At 34.8% G+C, this 24029-nt stretch overlaps 1 protein-coding gene across 1 annotated transcript in view; it reads right to left on the bottom strand.

Moving 5' to 3' along the window:
• The window catches only part of ADRA1A (adrenoceptor alpha 1A), a 115435-nt gene extending 95967 nt beyond the window's left edge, over nt 1-19468 (bottom strand). The window contains exon 1 of the mRNA XM_053716164.1: nt 18548-19468. Coding sequence (XP_053572139.1) covers nt 18548-19445 — 898 coding nt within the window. The 5' untranslated portion in view covers nt 19446-19468. The remainder of the gene's footprint in view (nt 1-18547) is intronic.
• Nucleotides 19469-24029: the final 4561 nt, after the last annotated feature.

The following is a 24029-nucleotide window of genomic DNA, read 5'->3' as shown; positions in this document are numbered from 1 at the left end:
AACGTCCTCTGGTAATTATTTTTTACCACTGACTTAAAATATCAGATTGTGTGCTATTGTTAGTGCGGGCCTGCGACATTGGTACCGCACCCTGCACTAGCGCATCACCTGTAATATGACCATAGTTGTTTTTTATACTTAGTCCCATTCCCCTCTCTGAGCTGCCACATACAGGAAAACATACAAATATTCTGAAATCCAAACTATTCTAAAATCCAAACCTTTTCTGGTCTCAAGCTGTTTAAATAAAAGGATTTCTACCTGTAAAAGAAACAGAATATGTTGGTCTATGAGTTGATAAATCTAACTCAAGACTTAATCCTATTCTTCTTCCTCTTTTTCTCAGATTTCATTAAACAAGCTTACAAAACCTTTCCTTAACCTGCCTTCAAGAGCAGAAAATAGGATTATTGATTCTCTATAAATCTTATCTCACCAGACTACTAATAGACTCCTCTTGCTAACTTTTTCCTCATAATCACTTTATCACCACATTCAGTTCCACATTGCACAAAGTTTGGCACTTTTGCACTAGCTATTTAGTATTTAGGACAAGGAGTACACTATTTAATTACTAAACTTTAATTATTTCATTCTTATCCTGCACATTCTATTGTGTTAGTAATTTAAGGTTTATATTGTAAATATCTATTGATTGTGTGTAAATAAGTTCCTCACTTCAGGTATGAAATGCATCAGTTGCAATGACAGAAATAAAATAGAAATAAAATAATAAAACAGCATACATGAAATTCCTCAGATAGAACACATGAGGAGCGCAGCACACAGGCTTACGCATTTCGGCTAAACAGTCGTATTCATAGGCTAACGTGCTGTGCATATAACCCAGATTTAAAAAGGTGTTACTCTAATCTTATTGGCTAAAACATCCCAATACTAAATTAAAAAAACGCCCCTCATGTTTAACACTTACTGTGCCTGCCTAGACACTTAAGTTGCATATAATACAACAGACAAGTAGCTTATACAATAATTGACACAAGCTCTATACATCATTAGTCTTAAAAAAATTCACAAACATATAAGTTAATTCACGTGTTGATTTCTACATACGATTATAAAGGAAGAGCATCTTGTGTACTCAAACTTATGTGTGTTTCTATAAAACAAATAAGTTGCATTCAATACACGGGTAAGGTGTTTATGTCGATATTAAAAATCTAATACAAGTGTCATAGAGATCTTGGTGTTATGATGAGAAACCTGAACATGGAAATGGTAACAAACACTAACTCCAAAAACATTTAAGATTTATGACCCAGATAAATGGATATCAAATAATAACTAAACATTAAAGATATCCAAAATAAATAATACATAAGTCTGAATAATGGGATAATTATTATGTTACCTGTCAAAAAACTCTGGATCCCTAGTTAGATCTATAAAGAGGTTGCACTACTTCTAAGTAAAAACTTACTTAGAAGCTCCCAGTTTAGCTCTGTTACAAAGGTTAGCTGGAACACCCACTGAAAGTGGTTATATACCAAAAAGAGAAGACACTCCCCCCTTTCCCTTCTTCTGCATATGAAAAGACTCTTAGCACAAACAGGAATAAGCTGGAGTAGGTATACATCAGTATACTTAAAAAATGTTGGGCTTGGTTAGGAGTCTGAAAATCAGCACAATGTTAATTAAACGTATTCATTTAAAAAAACCAAAAAAAAAAACCTGTATAGGCTATATAAATGGATCATCTACAAAACATTTATGAAAAGAAAAATCTAGTGTATAATGTCCCTTTAACTAGATCACAGGTGAAATAATCAGCTCATCAGTAACCATGGTTACTAACCTGCACTCAACCATTAGCTGATTATTTCACCTGTGCTCTAGATTCAGATATCATGGAAATCTCGCCTGTCAGGGGTTATTGAGGCCTGGAGTTGAGAACACCTTTTATAGAATAAGGTTAATTAATTAAAATAATCCACCAAAATAAATATTTATTTCTTATTATAAAGCAGCATATTATATGATACTACTCTGTTAAAAGAAACCCATGCTTTTTTTGCCACTTCAGCTTTAAAAGGAAATATATATTCAAAAATAAAATGCTCTGTACTGGAGGAAAAATTTAAGTTAACAAGTGCACCTTTGCTTCACAAATTCCTGGTGTTGATTTACAAAGATCAACTTTGTTATGACTTAATTTATGTTTTGTCACCTTTAAAAATAGCAAATATTAAAGAAATAAACACATTGGTCACCCATGTTTAGTGTAATCATAGCAGCGTACGAAAAGAGCGAGCTGACTTACAAATCTCTATTAAGGGATGACAGCTGTTGTATCCAAACAGAGGGAGGTAGTATTAACAAGATCTCTGAAACTACAAGGATTTATACATCCTTAAATATTTCCATTTTGCTAAAGACACCTCATAGTAAATCATAAGCGTTTAGGGAATGAATGTATATCCGGGAAGAAAATATAGTTGTTATAGTATCTGTTGTGAATGTAAATGTCAGCAAATGTAAAAAGACACAGAAAACACAAATATGTGGGATTAGATTTAAACAAAAGGAAGAAAAACCTTACAAATCTTTTTTTGTTCCAGGGATGATTTAGAAAGGGTTTTATTATTAACTTAAAGTATTTGTTTTTTGCATTTTGAAAGCTGTTTAAAGGCTCTTGGGGACCTATTTATGATGGTGCGAGCGGACATGATCTGATATAGCACATTGATAAATGCCGACACCATATATACGCTCTCAGATTTATCATTGCACCAGCAGTTCTATCAGGGGGTGTCAATCAACCCGATCGTATTCGATCGGGTTGATTTCTCTCAATTTCTGTCCGCCGCCTCAGAGCAGGCCCCTTGGTCTTAAATAACCCCTTGGTCTTAAATAACCCCCCAGTTAAAAGCTCCAGTTTATGATGATGTCACACAGAATGAGGGAGTGTCAAAAGGTAGATGCACTTATAATTGTCTTCTTCATTGGCATAGTGTGTGTATGGGGGGGGGGATCTTTACTCTCACTCTACAGAAGGGACACGAGACCCCCTCGTTTTAAGAAATAGAATCTTCCCTATAACATAAGGGGGTCCCATCTCCGTCTATGATGCAGGTGATTGCTGTACAAGAGCACCTGCAAAAGATAAAATACTTGACAGCTTTGGCTGAGGGGGAGAAAGATGTAACAAAACCCTCATCCACCCTCCATTTTTGACCTACAAAACAGGGATCACTTGTCCCTTTAGGTTGGAATTAGCAATTTTATTGAATTATACAGGTATGGAATACTAAATTTTGGTGTTTTGGGAAGGTGAACTGTTGCTAAATGTAGAACTATAAACTGTGTGTTTGAAATGTTTAGGAAATAATTTTCATGTTGATGTATACCATATATGCCATAGAAAATGACACAAAAACACTTCCTATATAGTGATTTATTTTTACCATTGTTATTTATTTCTATAAATTAAAGTTATTTTCCAAAAGTGCTTATTCTGCTTAAAAAAAACCAAGATATGATTTGTGTGAGTACATTTACAGGAAAAAGCACTTAATTTGTTAAGTACAAACAGCTTAAATAGTTTTAGCACTTGAGTGTGAAACAGCTTAGCAAGGAAGAGGTCAAAATATAGTAGCAACCCAATAGTTTGTATATTTTATTACATATACATAAAACACAAAGGACTTCCTCAAAAAAAAGTTATTTTTATACATTTAATTTTTTTTTTTTTTGCAACATGTAACACAATAATAATTAAAAAAAAAAATCTGTTATTCATGACAACTTACACTTAAAATGAGAAAGGGGCAAACACTCCTGCACTGTGTGACCAAGGAAGGAATACAGTGACTGACATGATCAAGCACTCATTTGTTAATGTTTAGAAAACAACATAGCACAGGCCTGCACATGATGTATACATGACTATGTCACTTTAAATTACTGCACCGCAGTCTGCAGACTATCCGCACTTCTATCACTGTCTGTCACTGACTGTCTCGCTCTCTCTGCTCCTCATGCAAATGAAATAGCACATACAGCGCGGAGGATAAGTCTCTAATACTGCCTGGTGCTTGCAACTGTCTGTAATTATTTAAAGGCTGGTGACTGAAACCTTATGCACTGTGTAATGCAGAGCAGATACAGTATATTATTATTGAGTTAATACCTGGGTTGTGCTGTATTGCAGACCGTATCATGAGTTGGAGCTTCTATACTTTATAACAGTCACAGACTTAAAGTTAATTAGAAGTTTAAAAGTAAATTTAGAGGATTCATATTTATATATTCCTAGTGTGTGTGTGTATATATATATGTGTGTGTGTGTCTGTATATATATATATATATATATATATATAGAGAGAGAGAGAGAGAGAGAGAGAGAGAGAGAGAGAGAGAGAGAGAGAGAGAGAGAGATTATGGAGACATTAAAAAATAAGATGAAAACAAGTTGGGAATGCCCTCTCTTTCTGTGTTTTCCCCAAAGACTCACACATGGGAATTTTAATATGATTTGGACTTCAGCACCGGCATTTAGCCAGTGACTTTTATGAAATATTTCCCCCAATTTCAAATGCAGATATAAGGGTGGGAATTAGATAGTCCCAATTTCCTCCAGGGATATTTTATTGACATAGAAAAGACCCAGCCTCACCTTTGATAGAAGTTCTGCTGTGCCCTTCCAGCTGCCAGTTGTTGGTTATAACAGAAAGAGCTAGAAATAGAAGACCCCTTTGAAAGTGTGCAGCTCACCATTTAAATAAGCTGCCTGTCATAGGAAAACTAGTGGAAGTGTGAAGTGGAATCAGCTTGGTCCTTAGAAGTAAGTGAAGTGCCCTGTAAATTACAGTCTTACGGTAGCGCTACAGATTTTTTTGGCGCTAATACAAATAAATGATAATAATAATATACGCCTACATACAAACATTACAAAATATATAGCTATGGTGTGTGGAAGCACACCAATCCTCAAGGGGGCGCTCTCAATCAAAACAAATGTAACACAATGTAATAAGAACAATAGTAATGTATACAACACTCTAAAAATAGACAGCAGAATACCAGAGGAAAAAAAGTAATATATAACCTTGTGACTGGAAACACAATAAATGTCCAATAACTAAATGATATCCTGTAAGTCACAATAGCTCCAGAAGATTGCAAAGGTCAGCTCTCTGACGTAGGGGGGGTCAAAATCCTGATGATAACAGATGGCCTGGAAAAAGAAACTCAGAGGCGCCCAATGGCCTAATACCACAATACCAGGGGACAAGCAAAATATGTAAGACTAATACTCACCAGTGAGGTCCTTCTGGTTCCTAAAGGGGAGGATATAGAGCCAACATAACCCAGTACAGTTTGTACAAATATATGTGTATCCAGGGAATATGCACACTTACATGTAGCAAAGCACCTCCAGGTGCAATATACACAGGCTGGGACTTCTCAGCCGCCCAGCTGACTGTTTCAAAGGTTTCAACAAATAAGACAGCTCCCAAAACTGATGCAGGAGTATAGATGGATAACCAGATAAAATCCATCAGCAAGTGTATTAGTTGAAAAGAATATTTTATTTTAAAAGCAACATGTTTCTCAGCCTACAACTGGCTGTTTCCTCAGGCTATGATCCGCTACATGTAAGTGTGCATCTTCCCTGGATACATATATATTTGTACAAACTGTACTGGGTTATGTTGGCTCTATATCCTCCCCTTTAGGAACCAGGAGGACCTCACTGGTGAAGAAGTACTACAGAATTATCTCTGCGTCTGTTCAGTTTGCTGGGCAACTGTGAGGTTCCAGTCTGCTTCCTTGCACTTTTTGGTGCTATTCGTTTGTGAGTATTAGTCGTACATACAGACATTTACATACATATACACATGCACAAAAAGACACATTGACACACATATTCACATACAGACACACACTTATACACACATAAATACACCTGCACACAGACATTTACACACATTCACATGCAAACACACTTAAATACATGTATACACCAACACACAGACATTTTGATACTTTGCCACAGAAACATAGGGGAATATTTATCAAAGCCTCAACTAGGTTGCATTCGCCGGCACCAATACACTCGTCTAACATCGCGGCCTGCGAACCTGAATATGATCTCCATATTTATAAAAAAAGCCAGCAAAAAGCCGCGCACCAAGTACGGGGTGATGAGCATCGGACTGTTGTTAACTAACAGTCATCAATCTCGCGTCTATTCGGCTTTTTCCAACTTTATTTTTAACCTGTCATTAAACGCCGCCACTATACTAAAATGTTTAACCCCTATCCCGCCGCTCCTGGACCCCGCCGCAACTTTAATAAAGTTATTAACCCCTATCCCGCCGCTCCCCGACACCACCGCAAACTAAATCAAATTTATTAACCCCTATCCCACTGCTCCCGGACCCCGCCGCCACTAAATAAATGTATTAACCCCAAAACCTCTGGCCTCCCATATCACTACCATTAACTAAACCTATTAACCCCTAAACCGCCAGCCCCCCACATCGCCATAAACTAAATTAAGCTATTAACCCCTAAACCTAACAACCCGCTAACTTTACATTAAAATTACAACATCCCTATCTTAAAATAAATTTAAACTTACCTGTAGAATTAATATAAACTAATTCTAAACTATTAATTAACCTACCCTAACTATTATACTAAAATTACATTAAACTACCAATTAAATTAACTATATTACATATTAAGTATGAAAAAAACAACACTAAATTACGAAAAAAACACAGTATCAAAAATAAAAAGGAATTACACCTAATCTAATAGCCCTATCAAAAAAAAGCCCCCCCCAAAATAACCCCCCTAGCCTACAATAAACTACCAATGGCCCTTAAAAGGGCCTTTTGCAGGGCATTGCCCAAAGAAATCAGCTCTTTTACCTGTAAAAAAAAATACAAACAGCCCCCAACAGTAAAACCCACCACCCACCCAACCAAACCCTCCAAATAAAAACCCTATCTAAAAAACCTAAGCTCCCCATTGCCCTGAAAAGGACATTTGTATGGGCATTGACCTTAAAAGGGCATTTAGCTCTTTTACCTGCCCAGACCCTACTCTAAAAATAAAACCACCCAAAACCACCCAAAAAAAACCTTAAAAAAACCTAATACTAACCCCCGATGATCCACTTACAGTTTTTGAAGTTCCTCTTAAAGTATCCATTTGGGCGGCAAGAAGTCTTCATCCATGTGGCATCTTTTATCTTCATCCATCCGGAGCAAAGCGGGTCCATCCTGAAGACATCCGGCGGGGAGCTCCTCTTCAATACGGTCGCCGCCGTAAACTGGAACTTGAATGCAAGTGATGTCATCCAAGATGGCGTCCCTTGCATTCCTATTGGCTGAAAGGTTCCAATCAGCTAATAGGATTAGAGCTGCAAAAATCCTATTGGCTGTTCCAATCAGCCAATAGAATGAGAGCTCAATTAACCATTAACTAAACACCCCCAACTTTAAATTAAAATTACAATATAACTATCTTAAAATAAATAAAAACTTACCTGTGAAATAAAAAAAAACTAAGTTTCAACTACAAATACAAATTAAAAACCTTAATTACAAATTTTAAAAACCTAACACTACGAAAAAATATAAAAAAATATAAAATTACAAAAAATAATAAACACTAAATTACGAAAAATAAAAAAACTAAGCTTTCAAAAAATAAGAAACAAATTTATCAAAAATAAAAACAATTACACCTAGCCCTATAAAAATAAAAAAGCCTCCCAAAAATAAAAACACCCCCTGACCTACAATAATCTTTTATCTTAAAAACATTACTAAGTTCCCCCCAAAAGTAAACCCCCCACATTAAAAAAACCTAAAAAAAAAAATCCTAAGCTACCCTTTGCCCCTAAAGGGGCATTTGTATGGATATTGCCCTTAAAAGGGCATTCAGCACTTTTACAAGTGCCCATCCCTAATCTTAAAAAAAAAACACCCAAAAAACCATCTTTATCCAGGCGGCAAGAAGTCATCATTCAGGCGGCGACTCCTTCATCCATCTCGGGGATGTCTTCTATTTTCATTCCAGCGGCACTGAGCGGAGCTATCCTGGATGGCAAAGACATCCTGTGTGGAGCATCCTCTTCATACAGTCAACACCGTACACTGAAGTTAAATGCAAGTTTGCTGTTTCAACATGATTTGAACAGCCTATAGGATTTTAGTAGCTCTCATTCTATTGGCTGTTTTGAACAGCTAATAGGATTTCAAAAGCTCTCATCCTATTGGCTGATTTCAATTTGAAGAATCAAATCAGCCAAAAGGAATGCAAGGTACACCATTTTGAAACTGCTACATTGCATTCAACTTCAGTGTACGGTGGTGACCGTATGAAGAGGACGCTCCGTGCAGAATGTCTTCGCCATCCAGGATAGCTCCGCTCTACGCTACCGGGATGAAGATAGAAGACGTCCTCAAGATGGATGAAGGTGTCGCCGCCTGGATGAAGACTTCTCGTCGCCTGGATGAATATGGATGTCCGGATTTCAATAACCATGAGTAGATTTTATGGGGTTAGTGTTATTTTTTTTTAGGGTGTTTTTTTTAGGGATGGGCACTTGTAAAAGAGCTGAATGCCCTTTTAAGGGCAATGCCCATACAAATGCCCCTTTAGTGGCAATGGGTATTTTAGGATTTTTTAGAGTTATTTTTTTTTTATTTTGGATGGTTGGTTGGTGGGGGGGGTTACTTTTAGGGGGGGGACTTAATTTTTTTAAGGTAAAAGAGCTGTTTCACTTAGGGCAATGCCCTACAAAGGGCCTACTGGTTTATTGTAGGTTAGGGGGTGTTTTTATTTTGGGGGGGCTTTTTTATTTTTATAGGGTTATTAGATTAGGTGTAATTGTTTTTATTTTATTTTTGATAATTTCTTTTATTTTTTGCGAACTTAGAGGTTTTTTTATTTTTTGCAATTTAGTGTTTATTATTTTTTGTTATTTTAGATTTGTTTTTTCGTAGTGTTAGGTGTTTTAAATTTGTAATTTAGATTTTTTAAATTGGTATTTTTTTTTAAATTTTATTAGAATAGCTATGTTAGGTTAATTTATAGTTTAAACTTATTTTTTTTTTATTTACAGGTAAGTTTTTATTTATTTTAAGATAGTTATATTGTAATTTAAAGTTGGGGGGTGTTAGGTTTAGGGGTTAATAGTTTAATTTAGTGTTTTGCAATGCGGGGGGAAGGCGGTTTAGGAATTAATAGCTTTAGTTTAGTAGTTACGATGTGGGGGGCTGGAGGTTTAGGGGTTAATACTTTATTATAGTGTTTTCGATGTGGGGGCGGCGGTTTAGGGGTTAATAGGTTTATTTAGGTGTTGGCGATGTCGGGGGCGGCGGATTAGGGGTTAATAACTTTTTAGTGTTGGCGATGTCGGGAAGCGTCGTAATAGGGGTTAATAATTATATTTAGTGTCAGCAAAGTCGGGGAGCGGCGGATTAGGGGTTAATAGGCTTATTTAATAGTCGCGATGTGGGTGGGTGCAGATTAGGGGTTAATAGGTTTAATATAGTATTTGCGATGTGGGAGGGCAGCGGTTTAGGGGTTAATAGGTAGTTTATGGGTGTTAGTGTACTTTGTAATATTTTAGTTATGAGTTGTTACACAAAATCCATAACTACTGGTCTCAGATGGCGGAATGTATTGTGTCGGTATAGGCTGTAACGCAAACATTTTAGCCGGACCACACAACTAGTAATACAGCACTATGTAAAATCCCGCACTCAAATATAATTTTTTTGAGTGCGGAATGAACGTTGCGTTACAGGCTAAAATGCTTGCGGTATATCTATACCGCCGTGACTCGTAATATGCGTTCCTGGCCATTCCGGCATAATGGACAATTTTTCAGCGTTAAGAGCCGTACTGCAAAACTCGTAATCTAGCCGTTTGAGAGCAACTATAACAAAATAGAAACAGTATTCTATGCAAGGCCTCAATTCCAATACATCAAAATTGTCATACAACAATTTTACCTGCAAGCTTGGTTAACTGTTACTTCTTTTGTCAAAGTCATTCAAATATTAAAAATGTGTAATAATGGAGCGCTCGAGGAGAGCTAAAGTACAGCCGTATTGGACAGATATATAACATACCAGATATGAATAGACTATAGCAAGCGCAGAAGATTAACCACCAATGCCTAATCTATATGTCCTAAATATGTATATGTACTGGGCAATACTGCAAATATATAACTGCAAGTGCATGTCGTCTACACGGATACTCAAGTTTGCAAGCACAAAGGACTTAAAGACTCTTTTATAGACAATCTGACATTTGTTCTATTGGATACACAGTATCAAACAATTGTATTTTGTTTTTTGTACATTTATTTATATTTCTGTATTGTATTTATTGATGCATTGTTATTTGACATATTAAGGTCGACCTTTTATTTATTGTATTAAATGTTATTTTTATGAATTTCAGTATATCTATGTAAATTTCTTTTTAACATATATATGAATTGCTCTATATAAAATACCCATTGTATCCGCATTTTTTATTGATTGCATTTATTGCAGTTATATATTTGCAGTATTGCCCAGTACATATACATATTTAGGACATATAGATTAGGCATTGGTGGTTAATCTTCTGCGCTTGCTATAGTCTATTCATATCTGGTATATTATATATCTGTCCAATACGGCTGTACTTTAGCTCTCCTCGAGCGCTCCATTATTACACATTTTTAATATTTGCTAGTTTCTATAGAATCTGAGAGACTTCTATTTATTTTGGAGTTTGTGTAGTAGTTTTATTTTGGCTCAGTCTCACACCTTCTGTTTTCCCGGTGTCAAAGTCATTCAAATACATCAGAAGAACATTTACATTTCTAAACTCATTACATATTTTGTAAAATCATTACATATTTTATATCATAAATTACATTTATGATATAAAAGTAAAATCTGGTTAAACACAGAATAAAAACATATGGTTAACAGGCTTTTCAATGGGGTTTCACGTGAGTTTTTTCCAGTTTTCACAAAAATAAAAAATATATTGACAAAGTGAAAGAATTGTACTGCCAACATAAGCCTTATATTAAACTATCACTCCCTTATCTAAATACCCTATATATATATATATATATATATATATATATATATATAAAGGTACCTCTATACACTGTGTATAACCTGCATGCTCACTCACTGCCTATGAACTGCTGTATAAAGGTACAAATACACTACTATATAAAAGTACCTCTATATACTGTGTATAACCTGTGTGCTCACCCACTGCCTAAACACTGCTGTATAAAGGTACATCTATACACTGCATATGACTTGTGTACATGTGATGTACATGAAGAATACAAATGATACACCTTGTTATACTTGGTGATATACGCTGGACTCATTATCATATTAACCTTTTTGTGGAAAAATCTATTTTGAACCTAAGCTCCTATTCTCCTTTTGTATCTATTGTATTCTGTTATTTTATTTCCCTGTATTGTTACCCCTCCTTCTATATCTCTCTTCTTTTAATTTTACCTTTGTATTTCTCTATTTCCCTCCCTCTTTTCTATCCTTCTGACATTTTTCTTGTTCTCAGCCTTCTCTATCTGCCCTCCCCTTTCCATGATTCTTACCGTGTCTTTTTCTCCCTCCTAACTCAATAACGTTGTCAAAAATGTAATTAATTCTCAGCAATCCAGGGGTAAAATCACTGCCGGGGGTTGTCATGCAGTAGTGATCAGTACCACCAATATTGTTATATTTTACTTAAAAACCATTTACATTTTTAGGCACTAAAAAGCATAATATTCATGTAATCACACAATAAATGTAATGGTTATGCAGTAACTTTGCCAATAATATAGTGCAATTGCTAATTACTGCTACACAGTGTCCTCACCGCAGCTCTTCTGTGTATGTCTGTTTTTAATTATCTAAATGCTAATATTACTGCTAAAGGCATACATTGTATCCTACTTATAATAAAAAATAACTTGTTATATAGACATTATTTCAAAATGTTCACTATACAATACAAGTTATGCGTTACCTTTAGCAGGTGTTACAGTATTCAGAATCTGAGGAAACTTAAAAAACTTAAAGGCCATTATAGTGAAAAAAAAATGACATGCTCTAATCCCTGCAGTGGTCAGCAACCTTGGGCTTCAGATGTTTTGAAACTACATTTCCCATGATGCTCAGACAGCCTAAAGAGTGTCTCAGCATCATGAGAAATGTAGTTCCAAAACATTTGGGCCCAAGGTTGCTGACCTCTGCATTAGAGCTTATAACCTCCCACGTACAAACACATATAAATAAATAAATATATATATATATATATATATATATGCGTGTGTGTGTGTGTATATATATATATATATATATATATCTACTGTATATATATATATATATATATATACATATATATATATATATATATATATATATATATATATATATATACATACATACATACATACTGGCACAGGTCTTAGGTTTGTTGAACTTTCACAAGAAGAAATCTGGCTCCAAAAGGAGCTGAATGCAGCGAGCGGCCACCTTCTTCTACATTTTATATACACACACATTATATATATATACACAGGTATATATAGTGTATAATGTCTTTTAGAGTACAATGCCCCTTTAAGCATGTAAACCGACACAGAGCTTTGGAGTTAATGCAGAGCCCTGACTGGTTGGTTATTTATCAGTGTGCACAGAAGGTGAGTCACTGCGCTGTGTGACTGACTGAAAAAAAAACTAGGACCTGCAGAACATGATTAGAAGAGACAGTAAACAGAAGTGTTAGCATGCAGTGGGAATAGAAAGAAATAGCAAAGGGGCAAAGGGATGCCATAAAGTAAGACAGGCTAAATGTTACAGCTTATCAATAAAGAATTCTGTAAGAATTCTGACACCTCATGATTAATTTGTTCTGAGTCTAAATCTCCTCCCCACTGACATCACATCTGCTCCACTTGATTTCTCATCTGTCTTGAACATAAAATACACAGATTTTATTTTATCTTTTCCCAGCTTAAGTTTAAAGTATTTTTTATTTTTTTTAAAACGTCTTATAAAATTGAGATCTTAGTTTCACAGTACGGCTGTAATTTGCTTACCCAATAACCAACTTACAAATATTATATGAAAGAAAGGAAGACTTGTTCTGTTATAAAGAAAGACACAGAATGGATCCTAGCTGTATCTATGTGGGTATGTATCTTCTAATAATTAAGCATTCTATCTAAAAGTAGGTAGCTTTGATTGTGTCCAGAAAATTATACATTGTTACACTTCCTAGAGGATTTCCAGGGCAGGGAGGTTACGGGCCCACGAGTGCTTGTGGCCAGAGCCGTGAGAGTAGGGAGTGGGCTGCAGGTCAGTTGTGGAGTGGGCTGCTGGTCAGTTGTGAGTGGAGTAGGGTGTGCTATGTGCAGAGTCTGAAAGAGTCAGGTGTGCAGTGGCCAGAGCCAGGGCAATCCCTAGAAACCGGGACAGCTGCACGGACTGTGGAAGCAACATATAATAATCCTGCACTATCCATAACAGACTGGAGGTAGCCAGGGGACTCATTCTCTTCTATCTAAGAGCCTGATATTCAAAACCTTGCAGGCATAGAGAGAAATCACACAAAGGGCCAGATTACTAGTGGATCGCAAACATTGAGGGGTTTATTGCATGGTTTTGTGCTCGTTGGGCTTATAGCTGTTAGTACGAGTTGAAAGTAAATGCGATCGCTTGAGTGCAATTGTGATTTACGCCAAAATGAATACCACGACTTCAGAGCTCTGGTTAACTGTTTTACAAAACTAAAAAGTAGCACAAAACACATCAAAAATACATTAAAAAGTACAGTTACACTCATAATAACACTAATAAAAACTATTCACAAAAAATATTGCACACAAAAGTTTTAAGGGCTCAAAAAAAAAAGGCAGCCAAAGGGCTTTAACACAGAGATACATACATATACATGTCTAAATATGCATATGTATAAATTTATATATATATATATATATATATATATATATATATATATATATACAGGTAGCCCTCAGTTTACGCCGGGGTTAGGTTCCAGAAGGAATGGTTGTAAATCGAAACCTTTGTAAATTGAAACCCAGTTTATAATGTAAGTCAATGGGAAGTGAGGGAGATAGGTTCCAGGCCCCTCTCAAAATTGTCATAAGTAACACCTAATACATTATTTTTTAAAAATTTGAAATGAAGATTTTAAATGCTAAACAGCATTATAAACCTAATCAAATAATCATACAACACAGAATATATAATTAAACTAAGTTAAATGAACAAAAAAAATTGCTAAACGGCATTATAAACCTTATAAAATAATCATACAACACAGACTTTACTTGCATTTTTCTGCAAACAGTTCTTTCTATGCATTCCAATCTGGAGTGATTTGTAGACAGGAAGATCTTGTTCCTTTGAAATCTGCTCGATAGCTCAGGTCTGGTTAAACTGATAAATTTGAGCTTGCTTGGCTTTGTTGTAACACAAGCGGACAGCTCCACCTACTGGCTATTTTAATAAATGCACTGCTTCTCAATGCTTTTCAATAGCAGTCACATGACTGGAAAAAAAGGTTGTTATTCTGAAACGGTATAAATTGAACCGTTGTAAAACGAGGGCCACCTGTATATATATTTATATGTGTATATATGTATTTACAGACATGTATGCAAATATATATATATATATATATATATATATATATATATGTCTATATATGTATACATATGTATTTAAGTGCATTGGAGCCCTTTCATGATTCAGATAGAGCCTGCAATTTTAAACAACTTTAAACTCCTTTAATCCATTTTGCTTCATTCTCTTTGTATCTTTATTTGAGAAAGCAGTAATGTAAGCTTAGGAGACAGACCATTTTTGGTTCAGAACCCTGGGTAGCGCTTGCTGATTGGTGGCTACTTTTAGCCACCAATCAGCAAGTGCTACCCAAGTGCTAAACCAAAAATGGGCCGACTCCTAAACTTACATTCTTGCTTTTCAAATAAAGATACCAAGAGAACAAAGAAAAAATGATAATAGGAGTAAATTAGAAAGTTGTTTAAAATTCCATGTTCTATATGAATCATGAAAGAAAAGTTTTTGGGTTTCATCATATGCCTTTAAGAAGATTAAAACATTTAAAAACATTTATGCAATATTCATATTTAATAAAGTGTTATACTGTGTATTTACTGTAAATATGTCACATGCTAATGTTCTGTACATAGCAGAATATGTTCTAAGTATTTCTAAATAGATATTGCTCTCTCTCTTTATATATATATATATATATATATATATATATATATATATATTTAACCAAAAAACATCAGCTATATTTATTTATGAATAAATAGAACATATTCTTCTATGTGAAGAACATTGGAATGTGAAATATTCATATTTTCATGTCGGGTTAGTGCACATGAGAATATGCAATAAGGTTTATGCAAGAGTGGGGTGTTTTTTCTCCATTGACTTCTATGGGGGAACACTTAAACACTCATGTGATATACTATCTCTGCAGGTTAGCGTGCTGGTGAAAACAGTTTACTTTCAACTCATAATATGAGCATTACCCGAAGAGAAAAAAGCTTACTTCTAGCGCTATTAACGCTCGAACGGGAGCGTTAATTAGAATTCCACTCGTAATCTGGCCCAAAATCTTTGCGTTTATTTTTAGACCATGTATTGTAATGTAGGAATCTCTGTTTCACATAAAGAACACTACATAGCAACATAAACGTTTCTCAAGATTAATTTGTGCTTCAAATTTTTTTTAAAGGGCCTCACCGTACCGTTGAGACTTCATAGATTATCTCACCTGAACTACAAGGTTTTGAATATTAGGCCCTCAGAAAGAAGCATGATTGAATAAACCCACAACACAGATATGTTCTATTGTAATGACCTTTCTATATTGAGAGATGTTGGCCTACATTCTTAGATTTAAAGGGACAATAAACACTAAATAAACCATTGCTTGAATTATGTATTCAGAACAAAGATTAGTCCGAGAATAATTTGTGCATGTATTTTTAAAAATTATATTCGTTTTTTAAATATTGAAAAAATGGTAATGTCTATAAAGCAGTGGGCGCCACCATATTGTAACTTAGGTTACCATTTTGGCTGAGGCCAATTAGAAATGGGTATAAATGGCTTACTAGAGTGTGCAACCAATGACTGTGTGGAATATAGTTGTGCTTGCACTGCTATGTTTAACATGAATTGGAAAGCCCACAATATTCAGAATTAAATTACAGCAAAGGAGAACAAAATAAATAATGTATAATGCAAAGTTGCAATACTACATGTCATTAATACAATTTATATTAATAGTTTGAGGTATTTAATGCCCCTTTAATACAGCCATCTGAATATTCATTTATAATCACAATAAAGTGTTTGGATTTTTAAACATGTTAATTATTTGAATTAATCCAACTTGTGTAAAATGATTAATTGTGCATATGCCGTGATTTAGCAATAATATCATTAATTAAAGCAACACACATTTTAATATTTTAGGCAGTCATCATCAATACTGGAATAATTATCTTTCATGTCTTTCATTACTTTTTAAGGCCATGTATACTTTACTTCACTGAAGAGCTCTTAGAATCATAGCAAGAACTAAGTTGTAAACCATATAAAACCCCAAGTTACATATAAGTCCTCCATGTAATCCTGCGGCTAACAGAGATTACATTTTTTTTTTTGCAACATTTTAAATGATGTATGAAATATGAATAATATTAAGAGTTGAAAGATGGGGTGGGTGGGGATAAATCACCATATTTTACTTCAGGGGCTAATTACACCCCTTTTTACAAGTGCCTTTTTCTAGAGAAAACAGACCTATAATTTGGTTAACCTCTCCTAATAGTCCAACATCTCCATCCCCCTTAATTGTTTTGTGAACCTTCTGTCAACCTTTTCTAATTTTAAAAAAAGTCCTTTTGAAATTGGCCCTAAGAACTGCACTCCATATTGAAGGTGAGGTCTTACCAGGAATTTACATATTGAAAGAATTATGCATTCCTTCCTTGCATCTATGCCTCTTTTAATACATGCTAATGTACAGCCAAATCCTGTTCCTCCTCTATTTTGCTAAATCTAGTCACATTTAAATAATTAATAGCCTGCATATTTTTACTTCCAAAATGTAGAACCTTACATTTACCAGTATTAAAGGGACAGTAAAGTAAAAAAAAAAAAACTTTCATGATTTAAATAGGGCATGTAATTTTAAACAACTTTCCAATTTACTTTTATTACCAATTTTGCTTTGTTCTCTTGGTATTCTTAGTTGAAAGCTAAATCTAGGAGGTTCACATGCTAATTTCTTAGGCCTTGAAGACTGCCTCTAATCTGCAAGCATTTTGACAGTTTTTCACCACTAGAGGGCGTTAGTTCATGTGTTTCATATAGATAACATTGAGCTCAAGCACGTGAAGCTCTTAGGAGTCAGCACTGATTGGCTAAAAATGCAAGTCAGTCAAAAAGAACTGAAATAAGGGGGCAGTTTGCAGAGGCATAGATACAAGGTAATAACAGAGAAAAAAAAGTACATTATTATAACTGTGTTGGTTATGCAAAATTGGGGAATGGGTAATAAAGGGATTATCTACCTTTTTAAACAAAAAAAATCTGGTGTTTACTGTCCCTTTAAATCTCATTTTCCTTTTACCAGCCCATTCTTCCAATGTTTGTAAACAATTACATCCTGCACTGATCTAATCACCATACACAACTTTGTATAATTGACATGTTTCTATTTCATCCTTCCCTGAAGTCATTAATAAAAATATTTAAAGAACAGGGCCCAATACTAATACTTGGGGGACGTCACTAATTACATATGTCCAATCTGAGTATGATCCATTTTCTACTATTCGTTGCTCCCTGTCTTTTATCCAGTTATTTATCCATGAGCTAACATTTTTAGATATTCCAAGTCCCTACATTGTGTACAATATTCTCTCATGTGGCACTGTATCAGAAACCTTTGCAAAAAATAAGTATATCACATGAATTGACTCGCCCTTATCTATATTCTTATTTCCTTCTTCATACAATCTAATTAGATTCATTTGACATAATTTATATCTCATAAAACAATGGTGATTTGAAATCTAATCTTGTTTACATGAATATAATCTTGAATATAATCCCTTATAATCTCTTCCACTGTCTTCCCCACTAGCAATGTCAGGCTTACTGGCATATAGCTTCCTGGATCGACCCTGCTTCCCTTTTTTAAAAAGTGGCACTACATCAGCTTTTTGTCAGTGTGAGATTATGTATAAAAAATAGATTTTTAGAGTAAAATACTGTAATTATAACAATATTTTCTTTAATACATTTAAAAATATATTTTTACTAACATTGCATCCTTTTATTTGATAAATAAGATAATCAATTAAAAATTTGAGTTGATTCTAGAGTTGAGTCTAGAGTTAGCAACATGAATGTGCAGATCATCACTTTATACTACAATTTTTACTCACCTATGGGCATGACAAGAAAGAATGGAAGCCAGCATAAAACAAAGCATCCAACTACGATTCCCAGTGTCTTTGCAGCTTTCTTTTCCCTGGAAAACTTAAGAAGACGGACTGAGAATGAAACCTTGTGCTTTGGACTAGCAGTTGAACGAATACTTTCTGGTGTGGTCTTCCGATGGATCCTAAGAGTGACCTCCTCAGAATCTGATTTTTCCAATTTCAACCCAGAGGTTAAAACTTTACCTTCTCTTTTGGCTACAATATATACTCGAAAGTACATAATAAGGGTAATTGTAAGAGGTAAGTAAAAGGATCCAAAAGCAGAGAAGAGTGCATAGCCCATCTCTTTCGTTATTTCACATATTGTTTCATCTTCTGGTGCTGGCTCCTTCCAGCCAAATAGAGGTCCAATTGAGATCACAACTGATAAAACCCATATACAAAGTAGGGCTAGAATCCCTCTCTTTTCAGTCATAATACTGGGATACCTAAGGGGAAAACTTACACCAATGTATCGATCTATTGATATAGCGCATAGGCTCATTATGGAAGCTGTGCAACACAAAACATCCACAGCTGCCCATATATTGCAAAAAATGCGACCAAAGATCCAGTACCCTTGGATTTCAAAGATAGCTGAAAATGGAAGTACCATTGACATTAAGAGTAGGTCCGCTACAGCAAGGTTGGCAATGAAATAGTGTGTAACAGTCTGTAGATGACGATGGCAGGCCACTGAGAGAATTACCAGAATATTTCCAAGTACACCAAAGATGATAAAGACACTAAAAATTACTCCAACGACAATGGCCTTGGAAATATTAAAGGTTGCTAATCTCTGAGTGCAGTTTAAGCAGGAAGGAATTGTTTCGATAGAGTTATTTAGACTAAACAGGACCATAGTGGTGGAGATGAAAAATAAATTGTTTGCAAGTTCTACAAAGCTTTGTCATAGGAAATATTAATTAAAAAAACACAGTTCCACTTATTTAAATACAAATTACAAAAAATACTATTCAAAAAAAAAAATAGAAAACTAATTTCACTATGCACTAAATATTTGTTGTCTCCTTGTATATAACTGGCTTGAAGATTAGTACATTTTTTTTTTGTTTTTGTTTTTTGGTACTTTCCAATGAGACCGATCAATGAGAAATGTTCATAGATATAATTTCACATGAATGTTTTAAACGCATTTTCCATTTTCCTTGCATTCCTATTGCAGTTCTACAATAATGCTCCAGGGTTCCATTATGTGTTCTTTACAGGGAGTTTTTTAGCGGTAAAATTCCACAACAACAGAATAGGCTTCCAGCTGATGTATTTACTGTTTTATAACATTTGGTTATGGATTCCGTTTTCCTGTATAATAACGTTGAAAAAACATATGTTGTTGACAAATTTAGGAAATCCATTAAGTCAACTGTAGGTTGTTTTACTTGTGTTTTTCAGTGGAACAAAGAGGTGGATTTAAATCTGTATACAGAACCCAAGTAGATACAAGTTCTGAAGGTCTTTAGCTTGATGAAGTCTTCAAAAATTGCTTACTTGGAAAATGAATCAGTCTCAGGTTATTTCTGTAAACACACCCTGAAGAAAAAAAAAAAAAGAATAAAGAGAGTTGTCAAGTAAAGCAGTTTGGAGATACAAAAAAGATGAAGCAATTAAATAAGTCTGTCTGCTTCATTTGTAAATTAGTTCATATGTCAATCACAATAATTAAATCTGTAATGTAATCTTAGCACCTGCTATTCATTCAGAAAGTATGTATGGAATATCATTCTGATACAACATTAAAGGGACAATAAAGTTAAAATTAAGCTTTAATTATTCAGATAGAGCACGCAGTTTTAAACAACTTTCTAATTTACGTCTATGATCTAATTTGCTTAGTTCTTTTAGTATTCTTTGTTGAAAAAAATACCTAGATAGGCTCAGAAGCGCAATGCAACACTGGGAGCTAGGGAAAAACAAGAACAAACACAAGCACAAAACCACTCAAAGGGTAAAAGTTTTAATGAACACTTAAAAAAAGCGCAAGTAAACGTACAAGAGTTTAAAAACAATGTGCAATTAAGATATCACCGTGTGGTCCTCCTCTGCAGCAAGCTATCCGCCTTTGCCGGCAACCGCTATGTTAATCCTATTACTTCTGCTTGTAATAAAAGCTTAATGAGCTTCAGGTAAGCATGTAGGAGTCTTGTAACTTGTAGCTTGCGTTGCACTGGACCCACGTAACCTTGACGCATATCATCCAGAGGGATATTGGGAGCTAGGTGCTGATTGGCGGCTGCACATATATGACTTTTATCATTGGCTTACCTGATGTGATTGGTTAGCTCTTAGTAGTGCATTGCATGTTGTTTAAAAATTTGAAAGAAAAAACATTTAGGGATTCATGTCCCTTTACATTAAAAAGGGCCATAAAAGTTCATAATTACTATATGGTGGATTTTACATTTAGATATTTATAATGATTAAAGAACACTTCTGTTCTTATGAAAGTGTATATATATATATATATATATATATATATATATATATATATATATATATATATATATATATATATATATATATATATATATATATATATACACACACACATACATGCATGACAGCTTTATGCCCAAGTTACACCTCAGATCCCTACTTCCCGGATATGCAAGCTGCATGCCTAAATTACACTTTGTACAAACTATAAGTGAGACCTCAGATTTTAAGATTTTAATACCCAATACCTTCAGCAGTTTATATGCTATACACCCAAAGTAAACCACAAATCAGATGCATGGCTCCTCGTGTCAGCTAAATGCCTTAATTAGACCTCAAATCAGATGGATGCATGACTCATGCAGCTCCCTCATGCCAGATATTTTTGTAATTATATACTGTATATAATATACATTTATACACACACACACACATACATACAAGTTAGACCTCGGGCAAAATGTATGGCCCCTGAAGCCAGCTCATATCAGCTACAGGGTTAGGTGTTAGGAGTTAGAAGTTGTAGATGAGTGCAAAGGAGGGTTAGATGTTCTTGAGAAGGAGATATTTTAGTGACAATTCCGAAAGATACCTAACTAATAAATCTACAAAAATGAGAAGTTAAGGAAAAAGCAACACAAAAAGCCTGTGAATATTATTAGCGGCACCCCCGATATTCCTGGCCGATAACTGAATACCTCAGCATCAGTTAGTGGTGTTCTCTTACACAGGCTCACCAAAAAAATTAAAAATAATATAGCTACAGTTTTTTCAATAATTAAAGCTTGACAAATGCCCATATATGGGCTGAAACGCTAGCTACATTATTCTTTAAAGGGACACTAAACCCAAAATTTTTCTTTCATGATTCAGTTAGAGAATGTCATTTTAAACAACATTCAAATGTACTTCTATTATCTAATTTGTTTTATTTTTTAGATATCCTTTGTTGAAGAAATAGCAATGCATATGGGTGGGCCAATCACACGAGGCATCTTTGTGCACCCACAGCTATTGAGCCTATCTAGATATGCTTTTCAGCAAAGAATATCAAGAGAATGAAACAAATTAGATGATAGAAGTAAATTAGAAAGTTGTTTAAAATTGCACGCTCTTTTTAAATCATGAAAGAAAAAATTTGGGTTTCATGTCCCTTTAATTTTCTGTGTTCTTTTTTTGGTGAGCCTGTGTAAGCGAGCACCCTCAACTGATGCCGAGATATCCAGTTATCGGCCAGGAATACCTGGGGTGTGGCTAATAATATTCCCAAGCTTTATGAAAGCCAAAATCTTGAGTTTCATATCCCTTTAACCAAAGACACTGATTAATGGTAAAAAATTATATTGATAAATTGCTAAATCTTGACTGCATTATGGGGGTCGATTTATGAAAGTGCAAGCAGATATGATATGATGTATCGTATCATGTCCGCCGCACATCGATAAATGCCGACAGCATACGCTGTCTGCATTTATCATTGCACTAGCAGTTCTTGTGAACTGCTTGTGCAATGCCGCCCCCTGCAGATTCGCGGCTAGCAGGGGGTGTCAATCAGCCCGATCGTATAGGATCGGTAAGATTGATGTCCGCCAGCCTCAGAACAGGCGGACCAGTTAAGGAGTAGCTGTCTTTAGACCGCTGCTTCATAACTGCTGTTTCCGGGGAGCCTGAAGGCTCGCGCAGAAACAGAGGAGTCAAGCTTAATTCGGAGCTTGATAATCCGGCCCCTAAGTATCATAAATGAGCAAAATGTTTATATATGTGCATTGTAATGTGATCTAGAGATCAGTTTTTATTCCAAGGAGCTAGGACCATCCTGAGCTGAGATATTGAAGTTGCTATAAACATATGTATAACCAAAATTAGTTTTTATGGTTAAACCAGTAAAATAAAAAACAAATAAAAACTGGTGGTTTTACAATACCAACACATAAAGGTAATCACTCAAAAAGAAAAATTAAAAATGGTCAAGCAACTTGAGATGGATAGACCCACATGTAAATTATGACTGTACATCTGTGCTAAGTGCTGTATTAATATTGCACCTGCATAATGTATATACAATAAGACTCTTGAGAAAATAGCGCTGACAATGATAACTCATTATTTCTAGGAATGGGAATCAGCTAGATAAAGGTTCTTTTTCAAGCGTCTTTTTCTGGCTTACTATCAATACTAAGGGTTAGAAAATCTAATCCATTGACTACAATGCAGAGAAATTTTATGTACTTGAGCTATGTAAGATATACTTTGTACAGAATAAATCCTTGGCTGATACAGCCTTTCTTTGATTGCCCATATCAACCAGTAATATAAACAATTTGTACAACAGCCTGAGGGAGAGGAGTTTAGTCTGAATATCCTGAAAACTTTTAGAAATAAAACTATTGGTGTAATTACTTTTAACAAATTAAATTAAAAAGTATTTTTATTTATTTAAACTTCTCTTTCTTATGGTCGATGGATAGTTAGGGAGTTCTGGATCCTTGTAAAGAGCCTTCAGCATATCCCATGGATTGCATTCAATAGCAATCTTTGTAATAATTGATTTAGTTTTTGATTGTGTTGCTTGTAAGGTTTAATGAGCATCTTATACTTGCTGGCAGCAAACCTATTTAACAGTAACTCCTCTATTTCAAGATTACATAATCACCTAAATTCAAGATCAATATAGACAGTTGTCAGGAGCACATTTCATATAAAGATATTTGCAAGTAACAAGAGATCTTCATTTAAATGAACATATTAATGCAATGATACAGTGCTCTTGTTCAATAAAGTATTTTATTACTATACAAAAAAAAGTATGTGTTTAACCCTATAAAGGGTCTGATCAAGATACGACCAGTGATTGGTGGCTATGTGGGTATACTGCTCTTAACTGCATTGCAATGTGTTGTGGCTGTAGAGCAGGACTTTAAATAAATACACATATTCAAGCAATAAAAAAGAGCTGTATTAATGCATTACCATGCCCTTTTAAATGGACAGT

This window comes from Bombina bombina, chromosome 6 (assembly GCF_027579735.1).
Source record: "Bombina bombina isolate aBomBom1 chromosome 6, aBomBom1.pri, whole genome shotgun sequence".
Taxonomy (NCBI): domain Eukaryota; kingdom Metazoa; phylum Chordata; class Amphibia; order Anura; family Bombinatoridae; genus Bombina; species Bombina bombina.
The sequence above is the reverse complement of the archived record's forward strand: the minus strand, read 5'-3'. Positions and strand labels throughout refer to the sequence as shown.